Source organism: Anomaloglossus baeobatrachus, chromosome 3 (assembly GCF_048569485.1).
Source record: "Anomaloglossus baeobatrachus isolate aAnoBae1 chromosome 3, aAnoBae1.hap1, whole genome shotgun sequence".
Lineage (NCBI taxonomy): Eukaryota > Metazoa > Chordata > Amphibia > Anura > Aromobatidae > Anomaloglossus > Anomaloglossus baeobatrachus.
The window spans coordinates 70,941,151-70,958,100 of NC_134355.1; the positions used below are offsets into that span (position 1 = coordinate 70,941,151).

General features: G+C 39.9%; 1 protein-coding gene and 1 long non-coding RNA gene across 3 annotated transcripts in view; both read left to right on the plus strand.

The window, feature by feature from the left end:
* The window catches only part of OTX1 (orthodenticle homeobox 1), a 7,920-nt gene extending 4,592 nt beyond the window's left edge, over positions 1-3,328 (plus strand). The window contains exon 4 of the mRNA XM_075338046.1: positions 1,464-3,328. Coding sequence (XP_075194161.1) covers positions 1,464-2,231 — 768 coding nt within the window. The 3' untranslated portion in view covers positions 2,232-3,328. The remainder of the gene's footprint in view (positions 1-1,463) is intronic.
* A 12,012-nt stretch (positions 3,329-15,340) lies between these two features.
* Positions 15,341-16,950, plus strand: part of LOC142296046 (uncharacterized) — a 57,179-nt gene continuing 55,569 nt past the window's right edge. For both annotated transcript variants that reach the window (XR_012751581.1, XR_012751580.1), the window contains exon 1: positions 15,341-15,588. This is a non-coding gene — a long non-coding RNA (uncharacterized LOC142296046). The remainder of the gene's footprint in view (positions 15,589-16,950) is intronic.

The following is a 16,950-nucleotide window of genomic DNA, read 5'->3' on the forward strand; positions in this document are numbered from 1 at the left end:
TTATTTATTAGTAATTTAATAATTTCTTCTAACTGAATTGAGTGCAGATTAATTGTTAATTGTATTTGAGTACATTTATTTCTATATTAAATAGATAAATATATTGAAGACTGATAGTTAAAGTAGAAAAGTAGTCTGCACCTCTGTAGACCTGTGTGTGTGTGTGATGGGAGATTAAAAAATAAATAATTATAATAATATAATATGTCATCAACAAATCCCATATAAGATAATGCATAGGATCAACCTGGGAGTTTTACTAATTATTGCCCATTATATAACTACATGTCAGTATTATGTTCCCATTAGTGTTTGAAATAATTCAGAACATCCATAAGTCCCTGTACTGTATCCCTTGTGATAACAATATTCCATATTACAGTAAATGGTTTTCGTTTCAGGATAATGAAATTACCAGTTTAAATAACTTTTATTTTTATTTAAATCGAATGTTAAAACACAAAATAAATACAAAACTCGATAAAAACAAACAAAAATCTTCAATCTGATTAAAAACTCAACCGAAATTGATCACTTGTAAAATAGATCGAATTAACTTTTGCGATTTAATTGTTTCTAGATGATACCAGAATTAAAGCGTGGAGTGGCAATAAATAGATTTTAAAATATCACCTGAACGAAAAACTTCTACTAATTAATCTGAACGATCACTATAGATTCTGAAACTTTGAGAATTATTGAGTATTTAAGAAGGAATAAGTTTTCAAAAGAGCAGAAGTCTCCGGGGAGTCGGAAAGTTGTCAGATATAATCCCGGCGCTCGATAGGAGATAGTTGTCAGATATAATCCAACCCAGGGAGTCTGTAAAAGGATTATTATCGTAGTCTGCAACCTAATCGGGCGACATTTAGATATTCGATGGGAAAATCAGTTTCAACCCCAAACCCTGAACTGTTCCGAATATTCAACTACGGGTCCAGAATAACCACTTTTATTGTGTTGTTTTTTTTTGTCCTTTTTTTCCTTCAATGTTGCGATCTATATACTACAGTATATGTACAGGGAAAACTACAGGTTCAGAATGAAGCGCCTCCTCACTATATTTTATTTTCTCTCTCTATCTATCTATCTATCTATCTATCTAATATTTATTTATTTTAAAATATAGCGAGGACAGACATAAAATATAACTTTTTTTTTTTTTTGTTCCGTGTGTTTTATTATTATTGTGTTTTATACAGCAGCAGAGACAATCCGGTCGTACAGACCTACACACGCTACAATTGCAGAATGGCTCTGCTGTTCCGCACATAAGTTGCACTCTGTCGTCTGCTGTTTTATATAAGACATTTCCATTGTGAGATCTTATCTGTGCAATATAATAGAGACCAGGTCACGTGTGTCACTATTGTCGGAAGCCGACCTCTGCAGATCTAGATCGCTCGCTGACTCTATACAATATTTCTGGCATCATCGTTCCCTTTTTGTCTCGTTTGTTCCAGGTTTGGTTTAAGAACCGTCGGGCGAAGTGCCGGCAGCAGCAACAGCAGCAGAGCAGCAGCAGTGCCGGGGCCAAGAACCGGCCCACTAAGAAGAAGTGCAGCCCGGCCCGGGAGAGCTCGGGGTCGGAGAGCAGCGGTCAGTTCACGCCTCCTGCGGTCTCCAGCTCCGGGTCTTCGTCCTCCTCTTCGTCCTCCAGCTCCGGCTCCTCGGGTAACCCCGGCCTGGGCTCTGCCAGCGCCGCCCTGAATGGCAGCACAGCGTCCTCCATCTGGAGCCCGGCCTCCATCTCCCCGGGCACTGCCCCTGCCCCTGGCGCTGCCCCCGATCACCTGGGCGCCTCCAGTGCGTCCTGTATGCAGCGCTCCGGCTCGTCCTCTGCTGCCTCCTATCCGATGACCTATAGCCAGGCGGCCGGCTACACACAGGGCTACCCGGCCCCATCATCCTCATACTTCGGAGGGGTGGACTGCAGCTCCTACTTGGCCCCAATGCACTCCCACCACCACCCTCACCAGCTCAGCCCCATGACTCCTTCCTCCATGTCCAGCCATCACCACCACCATCACCTGAGCCAGAGCTCCAGTCACCACCACCACCATCATCACCATCACCAGGGCTATGCCAGCACAGGACTGCCATTCAACTCCTCTGACTGCTTGGACTACAAGGACCAGGCTGCTGCTGCCTCCTCCTGGAAGCTCAACTTCAACTCCTCTGACTGTCTGGACTACAAAGATCAGGCCTCCTGGAGGTTCCAGGTTTTGTGAACCAAGGAACATAAAGTTTGGAAGTAAACTTTACTGTAAGGAACATCAGGCTGGAGCCCCTGAGTGCTGTCAGGAGGACAGGACCCCACAAAGCTTCCCTGGGGTGGAGACCCCCACATGTCCTCAATCTGCGCCTGGACCTGCTGTAGTAACTGTCCTCCTGTGAATTATTTATTGGTCACCTGGACTGTGATATCTGCAAATAATATTGGAATGTGGAACTTTGTTTTTTTTTCTCTCCATTCACTTCTATATATTTTGGCCTGATCCCAAAGGTCATCAGTTGTGATGGTGTATAGAGCTGGGGAGAGCCCTCACTACACAGATACAGTGCATTGCTCCTCATGGTGTATGATACTGGACTTGCAGCCTTTTGCTGCCTGTAGCAGCTGAAATGTGTAAATATTCGGTCCGTTTCTAGGACCCATTTTATTTTTAGTTTAATTATATTATGTTCAAATGTAATAATTCTCCAAACAGTCCCTTTTGTGGAGAAACCAAAATATTGATATGAGACTTGGGGGTTTGTGGTCAGTTGTGCTGCACATTGTCACAAATCCCATCAATAGAGACTCCCAGGGGGGTAAAAGGGGTTAAATTTAGGTAACAGATATATAAATATATATATAAAAAGTTGATTGGAGTCTAATGGTCAGACCCCAATTGCCCACGTCTGGTGTTGGCCTCCGCCTATTGGTCCACTAGAGGCGGTGATGACGTTGTCAGCCATGCCTCTCCATGGTAGGCTGGGTACAACCCCCAAAATGGCAGCCGCCACTGAGTGTGGATGGGCGAAGCGGCAGCGTCATGGGAGGCCTTGGCCTGTGGCCACACTGTATTAATAGGCATTGTATGTAAAATCACTTCATTTTTGTACTGTCCCTTTAGTTGAATTGGGCTCACGGTATAAAGTTCTGTCTCAGCACTTCCATTTGTGTCACTAAAGATTTGGATCAGTTTGTCCCTGTGTAGGTGGAAAATGAATAATAATAAAAATGTTTGTAAATTTGATAACATGGTCTGTCACATCACTCCCAGTATAAGGGAAGCGCATATCTACATACCCCCTCTTCCCATAATAAAATCAGACTAATGGATCTCAAGCCTGTGTGTCGTCCTTTTATATAGTGCCACGAGCAGAAGATAGTGGAGATAATGCCCTCAGCAGCAGCTTATTTTTTTTTATTTATTTTTTTGTTAGTAAATATATCCGTTATTTTCACACGGTTTGGAATAATTTTGAGTTTTTCCAAATACATGCCCTTTTTTTTTATTTATTTATTAGGAAAACAAAAAAATCCTGCAAGGGGAGGCCTTAAGTTACCTGTATTGACAGTCTGTTGTAGTGTTTGTTTTTTTTCTTTTTTTCTTAATTTTTTTTTCCCCTCACATGGTGGTGGTAGGTGGGATTTTCCAATGATTTCCTATTCATGAGAAAGTGAAGAAGAAAAAGCAAAAAAAACCAACCCCAAAACAGCTAGGTTTCAAAATCTGTTTTGTTTTTTTTTTTTTTTCTTTTAATGGACCTGGTGGAGGGGCTATGTTTGCTATGCATGTTATATAAAGGTGATGCCCAGAGACTATAATGTATATGTGATCTATCTGCAAAAATGAAAATTGAGGCAGGTATGTGTGACATGAACGTGTGACTGAGATCTTTTAGTTTCGGTTTGGATGAAATGTGATATGAACAAACCTCAGCCCCCATATTTATTTTTTTTTATATAATTCTGCAGGCGGGATGGTGAAAGCCCCCCCCCCCCTTTCCCACTGCAAAGATAGCAAAACCAGAAGCAAATGTGTGCTTAATATATATTTTTTTGGCGTATAAGAGCATAAGGAATTACAGAATGTTCTTTTGGTTTTAAGAAAAAAGTTGTAAATATACCAAATTGCAGGGAGTAAAATTTGCATTTCTTTGCACTGACTTTTTGCCAAGAAAAAGCATACAGCTTGTGTGTTGTGTAATATAATTATTATTTATATATTAATTAAAGCTAACCTAGTTTAATGCACATTTTCCTAACTGTTATGACTCTTAATCTCTTTAGATATGGAAGTCAGACCCATGATATATTTACAGCTTGCACCACTTGCAAAAAATGTTGGGATTCCTCCTGACAGGCTGCAATGCATTAATTAACCCCTCCAGTGTATTTAGTATAATACAATAATATTCTAATAGTCTTTTTATTTTATTTTTCAAGGGAAATGCATAACATTACAATGTTTCTACAGTGATTTTTACTTTCCAGTGTTTAAGTATAAATATTTGTTTTAATTCTGTGGAGCAAATTGATCCTTTATTATCCCACTGCAGTGGTCATATTACAGGTATTACTTAAAATTGAATTTGCTTTGGGTTCTTTTTCCATCATGTTTTTGTACTTTGCTCTGATCAGGAGCACCCAAACTGATGAAACTTTTTGCAAATTGATACTACTAGGTTTCCATATATCATTGTCATCTGGATCGATTTTTCTTGTGACTCAACTGATGCAATCAGATGTAAAATCAGTGCTAGTTGTAAAAATTGTCTTCAAGTTTTGTGAGGTTTATTTGGTGAAATTATGAAATCAAAGTAAAGTTTGAGATTTTTTTTTGTTATAAGTTGGGGTGGTGTCACTATATAATTCAGGAAAAACAATTTTACGTATTTTTACTTTACCTTTTTTAAGATTTAATTTTGTACAAATTAAGAAATGATCCCAGTTCCTGTTAATTATTAGAACTAATGTAGATAAAATCTGGAAGGTTTGTCGTCACACACATAAAACTAAAGTATTAACAATCCCAGAGGAGCAACCTACACCCCAACAGAGAAAAGGCAAGCAAACACCACCACTATCGTGTAATTTAGGCCATGCTCCCATGTGCATCCTTTTTTTTTTTTTTTTTTTTCTTGTTCAGGTGCCCTCCCAACAGCGTGTAATAGAAATCTACTCCAATTAATGGATTTAGTTTTAGTTTGGGTGAATATTTGAAGCAGCGTCTTTCTGTATATATAATGCACAGTATGTGTGTTTTGTTTGTTCTTTTAGTAAAGAAATGCTAGGATTCTGTGCCTAAAAACACATTTTTTTTTTCTTTATGCACTTTTCAGGCTCCACAAACTAGAGGATAAACAAACACACAGTTTAATGTCTTTAAATGCAGCAAAATTAAGTTTTATTGAGATTAACTTCTTGGCCTGTGCTAGAACATAGTGAATTTTCTGCAAGAAAAAAAAAGCAGCAGAAAAAAAATAAATCCGCATCCATTCTATGTGGGAACATGGCTCTACAATACTGGTCTCTTTTGGTGAGTGAAAGTGACTGTTGTCTTCCCTCTTGTTTTAGGACTCGTGTAAAGAAACCTTCGTTCGCCGTCTAGTTCACAAAGCTGAAATCTAGAATTCTAATCTCTCATTCAGATTCCACTTCTTGTAATCTTCGTCTTGTTATACACAGATTATTTTATGTAGCATCGCCCGGCCTAGGAGTGAGAACTTGAAGCTGACAGCCCCTGTACAGTCACGGTGGAGGAACCTGTCTCTCTTCCTGTTTACTCAGCATAGAATCAGAGCCATATCTAATTTCCAGTTAGACAACTCAGGAACCTAATCAAATAATAATGGATCTTGAGTGAAGCAAACATAAAGTGCAGCGGTTGCTAATAGCAACCGTTGCATTTGTACCTTTTCTGGCCTGGAGAAGAAAAAAAAATTGTTTGGAGAAGTTTATCGAAACTGTTTTTTTTGTTCACACAAGATTTAATGCATAACTCTCTGCATAAGACGTGAAACGAATGCTTGGCAAGAAAGTGCAACTAGGAGGAGGTGCGTCCTAAGGGGGTCATGTTTCATCAAGGCTTTTTTTTTTTTTTTTTTGCCTTCATATTTCTTTTCTTCAATAATCAAACCTAACAATATATACACTGAGCAAAAATATAATAACACTTTTGTTTTTGCTCCCATTTTTCATGAGCGGAACTGTAAGATCTCATATTTTTTATGTACACAATAGGCCTTTTTCTTTCAAATATTGTTCACAAGTTTCCCTAAATCTGTGTTAGGCCGGTGTCACACTTGCGAGTGCCTCGCATGTATTTCGTGCGAGTCTCGAGTTGCATCACCTGGCATGGACTCACACTCTCCCCACAGGAGCGGGTCGGTTGCATGCATCTCTATGCAGCTAAGACTCTCCTGTCCAGAGAGTGTGCGCCGTGCCGAGTGATGCAACACGAGACTCGCAAGTGTGACACCAGCCTTACTGAGCACTTCTTCTCTGTCGAGATAATCCATCCACCTCACAGGTGTGGCATATCAAGATGCTGATTAAACAGTATGATTATTGCACAGGTGTGCCTTAGCCTAGCCACATTAAAAGACCACTCTACAATGTGCAGTTTTATCACACAGCACAATGCCACAGATGTTGCAGGTATTGAGGGAGCATGCAATTGGCATGGTGACTGCAGAAATGTCCACCAGAGCTGTTGCCTGTGAATTTAATGTTCACTTTTCTACCATAAGCCATGTCCAAAGTTGTTTTGGAGAATTTGGCAGCACATCCAACCGACCTCGCAACCGCAGGCCACGTGTAACCACATCGGCCAAGGACCTTCCAATACAGCATACTCACCTCCAAGATCATCTGAGACCAGACACCTGGACAGCTGCTGCAACAATCTGTGCATAACCAAAGAATTTCTGCACAAATTGTTAAAAACCATCTCAGTAACGCTCATCGACCACATCAGGGTCTCCACCTGACTGTAGTTTGTCGTAACTGACTTGAGTGAGTAAATACTCACATTCAATGGCGTCTGACACGTTGGAGAGACGTTCTCTTAACAGAGACTGGTTTTCACTGTACAGGGCAAATGGCAGACTGGCAAATGGTGGTCACAACAGATACTGACTGGTTCTCGAACCTCCCAATATTGTAAAACTGCCGGTTTTAGGGTGGCCAGCCTAAAGGCCACGTCTCACTAAGCGACATCGCTGCTGAGTCACGTTTTTTGTGACGCAACAGCAATCTGGCTAGCGAGGTTGCTGTGTGTGACATCCAGCAACGACCTGGCCCCTGCTGTGAGGTCGCCGGTTGTTGCTGAATGTCCTGGACCATTTTTTAGTCGTTGCTCTCCTGCTGTGAAGCACACATCACTGTGTTTGACAGCGAGAGAGCAACGATCTGAATGTGCAGGGAGCAGGAGCCGGCTTCTGCGGACACTGGTAAACAAGGTACACATCGAGTAACCAAGCAAAGGCTTTCCTTGGTTACCCGATATTTACCTTGGTTACCAGCGTCCACAGCTTCTAGAAGCCGTCTCCCTGCTCCCTACACACGTGGCCAAGGTACACATTGGGTAACTATAAGCAAAGCGCTTTGCTTAGTAACCCGATGTGTACTATGGTTACCAAGCACAGCGTTGTTACACGGGTCTCTGGTGGCTGATCTCTGATCGCTGTGGAGATCTGCCTGTTTGACAGTTCACCAGCGACCATGTAGCAACGCTCCAGCGATCCCTGCCAGGTCAGATCGCTGGAGCGTCGCTAAGTGTGACGGTACCTTATGGCACACCTGTGAAATAATCATGCTTTCTAATCAGCATCTTGATATGCCACACTGTGAGTTGGATGGTCTGTATATACATAAAATCATTAACTCCTGTCACTCTATGGAAGAAAAAATATCAATCAATCATCACAATCTCTCAGAAAACCAATCCAGTAGCAATTAAATGGGTTGATTGGTCAGATTATATTAATGTCCTACCCTGAGGATAGGTCATCAATATCAGATTGGTGGTGGTCAGACACCTTCACCTTCCTCCATAGCCACATTTTTACAAGCACTGGTGGCAGCTGGTTTTAAAATCCATGCACTCGATTAATTTTTGCATTTGCACCATTTTTTTTTTTTACGGAGCTTTTTATGTTTTGTGCTTTTTTTTTTTTTGTTTGAGTCATATCCATCTTTCCATTTGAGCCTTTTTTTAATCCATTTTTATTTTTTGTTTAATTGTGGGCAGACTTTAGGCTTCTCAGATGTTTTCGACTGATTCATCATTTTCAACTTTTAAAAATGTGTTGGAAACCTACTCCAATAACCCCTTCCATCCAGGATGACTGTACTCCGTGGAACACCTGTGTACCGGCATTTTAAATAATTTAATAAATTAACTTTTATATTATACCCATCCAGGATCCACTGGAAATTTGTTGTTCTATTTGTTGATTCTCTGGCCGGAGAAATCCTTGCTGGATCTGCTGTGGTTCACGCCCATTCAAGTTAAATAGTGGTGATCTGGATTTTTTTCTTCTTCTTCACTGACAAAGTTAGGGATATTTGTCTTTCAGATAAAATTGTGGAAAATGTAAAAAGTTCTCACTACAGTGATATTTTATCATTATAGTAGGGAATTTAAGTAGAAGCATGTAGTGGGGATTTCCACATCTCAAACAATTTATTAAAACAAAAGACAATAGTGGTGGGTATAACCCCTACGAAAATATCAGTGTCTCAATAACTTGTCATGTGGCTTTGAGCATCAATTACAGCTTGACAACAATGTCTTCTGCTGGTCCCAATGGAGTTATTGTCTGCAAAGGCATGGCATCCCACTCTTCTTGAAGGATGGCCCACAGGTAATTGAGGTTCTGGGGTAGAGATTACGGCCTCTGCACGGCGACTCAGCTGATCCCATAGTTTTTTTTTTAATGGGATTCAGGTCTGGAGAAAGTGCAGCCGCTCTATTTGAGGTACCCCAGTCTCCAGCAGCCATTCCCTAATGATGCGACATCGATGAGATGGAGCACTGTCGTCCATGAAGATGAAATGTGTTGTTCATGCAGAGGCACAATGACTGGATTAATGTTATTCCAGTAGTAGGGGCTGTCACTGTACTATTCACAAAGTGTAGGGCAGCTCTGTGTTGACTAGACACACTTGTCCACACTGTAACACCATCACCACAAAAGGCTCATCTGGTGACAACAGTGGCTGATGCATAGCACGCTCCCTGTGTCTCCAACATAATTGGCGGCCATCATTTCTGCTCAGTGTGAATCAAATTTCATCAGTGAACAGCACTGAGGCCAACTGATCCAGTAAAACAATGATGCCTGTATCTGGTGGTGTGGTCAGATACCCATACAGGTCATGTAGCACACAGACCATTCTGATGTTAACGGTATTGAATAGTCTGATGTGACACATGGGTGTCTCTTACCTCCCTTAAACGTGCCTGGAGTTGTGTGCAATTCATCATTCGGTTCCGAAGGGCATTGTTCACAATGAAGCGGTCATCAGTGTGAGATGTGGCCAAAGGATGTCCACTTCTATGCCTTTCTGTGACTCTTCCAGTCTCTCTGTATCTCTGTACAAACTGCTGATGACACTCTGTGACACTCTAAGCTCAGTGGCCACTTCCGTCTGAGAACATCCTGCTTGAAGCCTCTCAATGGCGCAGTACTGCTGATCAATTGTTAGGTGTCATCTTGGTCTCATGATGAGGAGGACTGTTTAAATACCAATTCTAATTGAACCCTGAAATTCATTGGGGGTTCATAGATCAAACACATGTTAAGGATTTTGCTATTAACTTCCTTATTAGATATCCGCAAGCTTTGCAAAAAGTCCTGAAACATTGAACAGTTGGATATTTGAATCCAAACGCTTAGAGAAGGTCACCATAAGGTCACCTGGAAAGGTTAGTGTGTGTCTTAGGATCAACCTGAACTTTCCCCCAAAAGTCAAATATACCTAACTTTTTGTCAGTAGTGTATACTACAAAGCTAAAAAGAAAAGCGATAAAAAATGCAAATTATGAAATGGTGGCATGGAGCGGAGCTGCAATGCTCCATTCAGTGTGCAGTGAAGGTACTGCAGGACAGCTCCTATTTAAAAGCAACTCTGCTCAATGTGTGTTTGTTCTTCCCTTGTCGCGGTTAATAGGTGGGTTTGTGGAGGGTCGGACCCCTAGCAATTTGATATTGATATCCAGAGGATCAGCCATCATTATATTCTGACCACATTACCCCTTTTAAAAAATAAAAATATTTATATGATTGAATTTGTCAGCTGTAATTTTTAAGGGGTTTTTGTAGCAACTCAGTTTATTATTGTGGACAGCAAATCTCTGAGAGGTGATTAGTTTTAATGCAACCTGAACTAAAGGAAAGTCTATGAGGCCAATTTCTAGAACTAGTTTGCACTTGTGTGATCCATCTGTGCATACATGTTATGGAATATATTACACTTTTCTGAAATGTGGTTGGTAATTAGGTAATCGTTCATGCTGCAATTCATTGATCGACTTAAACATAACTTATATATCAGTACACACTATCATACCATAAATGCTATATATCGGTGCCTAGTCAGGTATGTAGTTGGGTTTCCCAGTGCGCAGTGATAAAAAATGATGCTGGCTTAGCTTAATTTACATGTACATAACACTAATATATAAATAACACTATTTTTGGTTTATTATATGACATGTATGGTGCTTTTTCCCACCAGGTTTCTCCTCTGCAAGCCTAGTGTTCAGCTCTCTTTGAGTTGGTGGATGGAGACTAGCTGCTATGATGTCTCCCATACACAGCACACCAAGACATGAGGGATTCCTGCTCTTCTTTCTCTGTATAGAACACACTTAGCAGCCGCATGGGGGACATTACACAGCAATACTGAGCACTGTGGATGTGAATCCATCTCTGGGATAAGTAAAATCTCCATTTTCTGTAACATGATCATCTGGTATCTGGCTCTTCTTGTTTTCTCACTCTGACCCCCCCACTTTCTCCATAGAGTATAATAGGGGGTGAAACTTGACTCGTGCATGTAGTCCATTTTGTTTTACCCATAGCCGGAATTGAGGTTAAGTTTTCATAAATGGAGGAATAAGCATATTTTTTTCTGGTAGTATATATATATATTACAAAGTTTATAATCTCTTTTAATATTGAAAGTACAGTGACATCAACTATGAACAGATCTGACAATTTTCTATTGGTTATTGACTAACAAGCTACAACAATGCATCATCTGCCTCAACTTACAGAGTCGAATATTGAATATCCTAAAACCAAAATACGAAATATGTAGTATAGCCTTTACAAATAGCCTTCAAGCAGGGTTGACAAATTGTATTTCTTATGCACCTTTTAAAATAAATAAAATAATCTATCTAATATATAAAGCTGAGTGTATGTGTGTGTATGTATGTCCGCTAAAGGAATCCGCACCGTCGCATTTACAATCACAAAATTTTGCACAGACACCTTATGTGACTCAGGGAACGTCGTAGACTATGTTTTGACAGGAAAATTTAAGCCCGCGCTTTACAGTTACTCTACAAAAAAATCTGCCTCCATTAAACTGAATGGAGCTGGAAGTTATTAATAGAAGCTGTGGTTGGTTCCTATAGGAACAAGGGATATTTATAGTATAAGAAGCCTATATGTAAGGTAATATGATGTCAGTGGGGAGACAGACACAGACTGAGAGACAGACAGACAGGCACAGACAGACAGGGAAAGAGACAGACAGAGACAGATAGGAAAAAAAAAAAGCCAGACAAACAGAAAGACTGACAAAAAGACACACAGGGAAAGAGACAGAGACAGACAGACAGAGGCAGATAGGGAAAGAGACAGACAGAGATAGACAGGGGAAAAAAGGCAGACAGACAGAGACAGAAATAGAGAAAGAGACAGAGGCAGATAGGGAAATAGAGAGAGACAAACAGACAGAGACAGGGGAAAAAGACAGACGGGGAAAAAAAACAGACGGGGAAAAAGCCAGACGGGGGAAGAGACAGACAGACGGGGAAGAGACAGACAGGGGAAGAGACAGACGGGGGAAGAGACAGAGACAGACAAAGAAAACAGAAACAGATCTGGAAAGAGACAGACCTGGAAAGAGACAGACGGGGAAAGAGACAGGTAGGGAAACCTTTGTTTGCAATTACAGAGGTCAGATATTTATTGTGGTTCTTCACCATGTTTGCACACACTGCAGCAGGGATGATGGCCCACTTCTCCATACAGATCTCACCATATCTTTCAGGTTTTGAGGAAACATTGAGTTTCAGCTCCCTCCAAAGATTTTTTTATTGGCTCAGGTCTGAAGACTGGCTAGGCCACTCCAGTACTCTCAAATGCTTCAAAGTGACCCACTCCTTAACTGACCTGGCTTTGTTTTGGGTCATTGTCATACTGGAAGACCAAGCCAGAACCCATCTTCAATGCTTCCACTGAGGGAAGGAGTTTATTGGCCAAAATCTTGCGATACATGATCACATCCATCCTCCCTTCGCTACGGTGCATTTGTCCTGTCCCCTTTGCAGAAATGCACCCCCAAAGTATGATGTTTCCCCTGTCATGCTTCAATGTTGGGACCGTGTTCTTGGGGTTGTACTCATCCTTCGTCTTCCTCCAAACACGGTGAATGCAGTTGATACCAAAAATTTCTATTTTGGTCTCATCTGACCAAGTTACCTTCTCCCATGCCTCCTCTGAATCATCCAGATGGTCACTGGTCTCTGGCGAACTTCAAATAGTCTTGGACATGTGCTGGCATGAGCAAAGGGACCTTGCGTTCCCTGCAGGATTTTAATCCATGACGGTGTAGTGTGTTACTAACAGTCATCTTTGAGACTGTGGGCCCAGCTGTCTTCTGGTAATAATACCTATTTCATGAAATAAAATGCAAAGTAATAAAAATAATATAATAAGATTATTTGGATTTTTGGGGGGAATTCTGTCTGTCACAGTTGAGGTATACCTATGGTAAAAATGACACACCTCTCCATTATTTTTTTTTCAAACTGGCAATCATCAGTGTATCCAATACCTATTTTACCCAGACTGTGTATGTATGTATGTATATATATATATATATATATATATATATATATATATATATATATATATATATACACATATACACACTACAGTTCAAAAGTTTAGGGTCACTTAGATATTCCCTTATTTTTTTAAAGAAAAGCACATTTTTTTTCAATGAAGCCAACATTAAATTACACAAAAATATACTCTATACATTGTTAATCTGGTAAATGACTATTCTAGCTGCAAATGTCTGGTTTTTAATGCAATATCTACATAGGTATATAGAGGCCCAATTACAACAACCACCACTCCAGTGTTCTAATGGTACATTGTGTTTGCTAACTGTGTTAGAAGGCTAATGGATGTTTAGAAATCCCTTGAAAACCCTTGTGCAAGTATTTTAGCACAGCTGAAAACAGTTTTGCTGATTAGAGAAGTTATAAAACGGACCTTCCTTTGAGCTAGTTGAGAATCTGGAGTATTACATTTGTTGGTTCCATTAAACTCTCAAAATGGTCAGAAAAAGAGAACTTTCATGTGAAACTCGACAGTCTAGTCTTGTTCTTAGAAATGAAGGATATTCCATGCGAGAAATTGCCAAGAAACTGAAGATTTCCTACAACTGTGTGTACTACTCCCTTCAGAGGAGAGCACAAACAGGCTCTAACCAGAGAAGAAAGAGAAGTGGGAGGCCGCGCTGCACGACTGAGCAACAAGGCAAGTACATTACAGTCTCTAGTTTGAAAAATCGACGCTTCACAGGTCCTCAACTGGCAGCTTCTTTAAATAGTACCCGCAAAACGCCAGTATTAACGTTTACAGTGAAGAGGTGATTCTGGGATGCTGGCCTTCAGGGTAGAGTGGCAAAGAAAAAGCCATATCTGAGACTGGCTAATAAAAGGAAAAGATTAATATGGGCAAAAGAACACAGACATTGGATAGAGGAAGATTGGGAAAAAGTGTTATGGACAGACGAATTGAAGTTTGAGGTGTTTGGATCACACAGAAGAACATTTGTGAGATGCAGAACTACTAACAAAATGCTGGAAGAGTGCCTGACGTAATCTGTCAAGCATGGTGGGGGTAATGTGATGGTTTGGGGTTGCTGTGGTGCTGGTAAAGCGAGAGATTTGTACAATGTAAAAGGAATTTTGAATAAGGACGGCTATCACTCCATTTTGCAACGCCATGCCATACCCTGTGGACAGTGCTTGATTGGAGCTAATTTCATCCTACGACAATGACCCAAAGCACACCTCCAAATGATGCATGAACTATTTAGGGAAGAAGCAGGCAGCTGGTATTCTATCTGTAATGGAGTCGCCAGCCCAGTCACCAGATCTCAACCCTATTGAGCTGTTGTGGGAGCAGCTTGACCATATGGTGCAAAAAGTGCCCATCAAGACAATCCAACTTGTGGGAGCAGCTTCTGGAAGCATGAGGTGAAATATCTCTAGATTACCTCCGCAAATTAACAGCTAGAATGCCAAAGGTCTGCAAAGCTGGAATTGCTGCAAAAGAGCATTCTGTGACGACAGCAAAGCTTGAAGGGGAAAATGATTATTTCAAGTAAAATTCATTATTTCTAACCTCGTCAATGTCTGGACTATATTTTCTATTCATTATGCAACTCATTTGATAAATAAAAGGATAATTTTTAATGGAAAAGACAAAATTGTCTGTGTGACCCCAAACTTTTGAACTATAGTATTTACACACACACATATATATATATATATATATATATATATATATATATATATATAAAAAAATATATATATATGCATGCGTGAGTATATATGTATATATATATGTATATATATATATATGTTTATATGTATATATATGTATATATATATATATATATATATATATAAAATGAGTGATATACAGTATATGATATATATGGATGTATCACTTTTTTTCAGGAACACTGGACAAGCTCTTTTGGTTTTTAATGCAAGTATTTCAGTGCGTGGACCTTACCCACATTCTCCTGCGTTCAGTATGATGGTTGTCATCCACGATCACTCAGTAGCCGTCCCACTGACACCTTCGGTGGCAGTTGCCTACCCTGATGTCCATTTTTCCAGTGCTATTATAGAAGAAAAACTGGCATGATATTGAGAAGTATGTCTCAAATTTAGCAGCATAGCAAATATTACTGCATGATGCCCATGAGGGATGGAGAGAAGATGAGGTGCCAAAGCAATATTCCTTAATTAACATTCTTGTGGTTATAATAAGGCTTTTTCCAGACAGTCTGAGAGATGGCACAGAGCAGACAGACAGCAGCCATGGGCAGAAGCTGTGTCTGGTAGGCGAGGGAGAGGCAGGGCAGGTTTTAAGGGTGCGCTCTGTGATCCTCAGATGTGCCCAGCATCATGGTGGGAACCTTCTTCTTCCGAGAAACCCCTATACAGCTGCTTACCAAGTGCTGAGACCGAGAATGATGCAGAGCTCCTGTAATCTCACCACGATACTACGAGACGTCACATTTATGTATTAAAAATCTAAAAGGTAAGTGGAGAAAAAAATAATTATTCTGAACAACAGTAACCGAAATAATATAGTGAGGACTACAGGTTTTATACCGCTAGTGTGAACAGACCAGACGAGGGAGGACTGTCCGGCTATCTTTGTAAATAACGAAATATAACCCCCCCATCTCTACTCTTGTTGATGTAATTTAAAATATACTAGAGGCACAATGACAATGAGATCCAATTAGGAGCCTGTGCACTGACTAGAAACTGTTACATCAGTAGTTATATAGTGTAATAAGCAGAAGGAATAAGGAAAACTGCAAAAGAAGGCACTGGGTAACACACCGATCCATTTTTTAATAACATATCCAAAATGTAGTGGCTGGGGGTAATTATACGGATGACTTTCTAGCTTTCTGTCGTGGAAATGTAAAGTCCAGTGGGTCAGTTGACATTACAAAATGAAAACAATGTGGCTATATACAGTCTACACACTAATATATATATATATATATATATATATACACATATATATATATACACATGTACACATATATATATACACACATATATATATATATTATTAGTGTATATATTATACACACTGTATAATCTCCATAATATAGTGAATAATTTAGGCTGTAGAGATTTCTATAAATCACTGATTTCATATCTCACATCTTATTAAATTGAAGCCAAAATATTGCTTTTTTTTTTTTACCCTGGGTGATCCTTTGCTATCATGGGTCATCAGCCATCCCAAACTTTTATACTTTATTTCACAATAGTTCATATTTTTTTTTAGATAAAATTGAGATCCAGTTTTCCCCCCTTAGTTCTAATTGATAGAATATATGCAGACTTTTTATCTGTTATAAAATATACATAGTTACATAGTTACTTAGGTTGAAAAAAAGACCTAGATCCATCTAGTTCAACCTTCCTGAAGATTTTTCTGTGGAATTATTTATCAATGCCCCTTTTACTAGACAGTCTCCTTAAAGGGAAGGTGTCATAAAAAAATTCAATAACTGAAAAAATGTAAAGTATCAATGTTTTGTTTAAATATTATTATTTGGTTTTAATTGAGCGAAATATAAAAAAAATCATTTTAAAAGTGTGATATTTTTCACTCTTAAATGCTAGGGGGAGCACTGGCTGAAAAACAAGTGTACACCTAGCCTGGATTACAACTGCAGTAAAAGTGGGCAGAATCTGCTCTCCTCTGTGTGATGTCACCTCCCCTCCCCTTCTGGATGTTTCCAAAATGATAAAGCGAGGATGAAGTTTAGGATCACAGTGTGGAGCCATTTTGTTGGTGACCGCAAAGTGATCCTAATATGTCTAAAGTGTCACCAAGGACAGCTGGCATAGTGCTCCACTGCATAATGTGCCC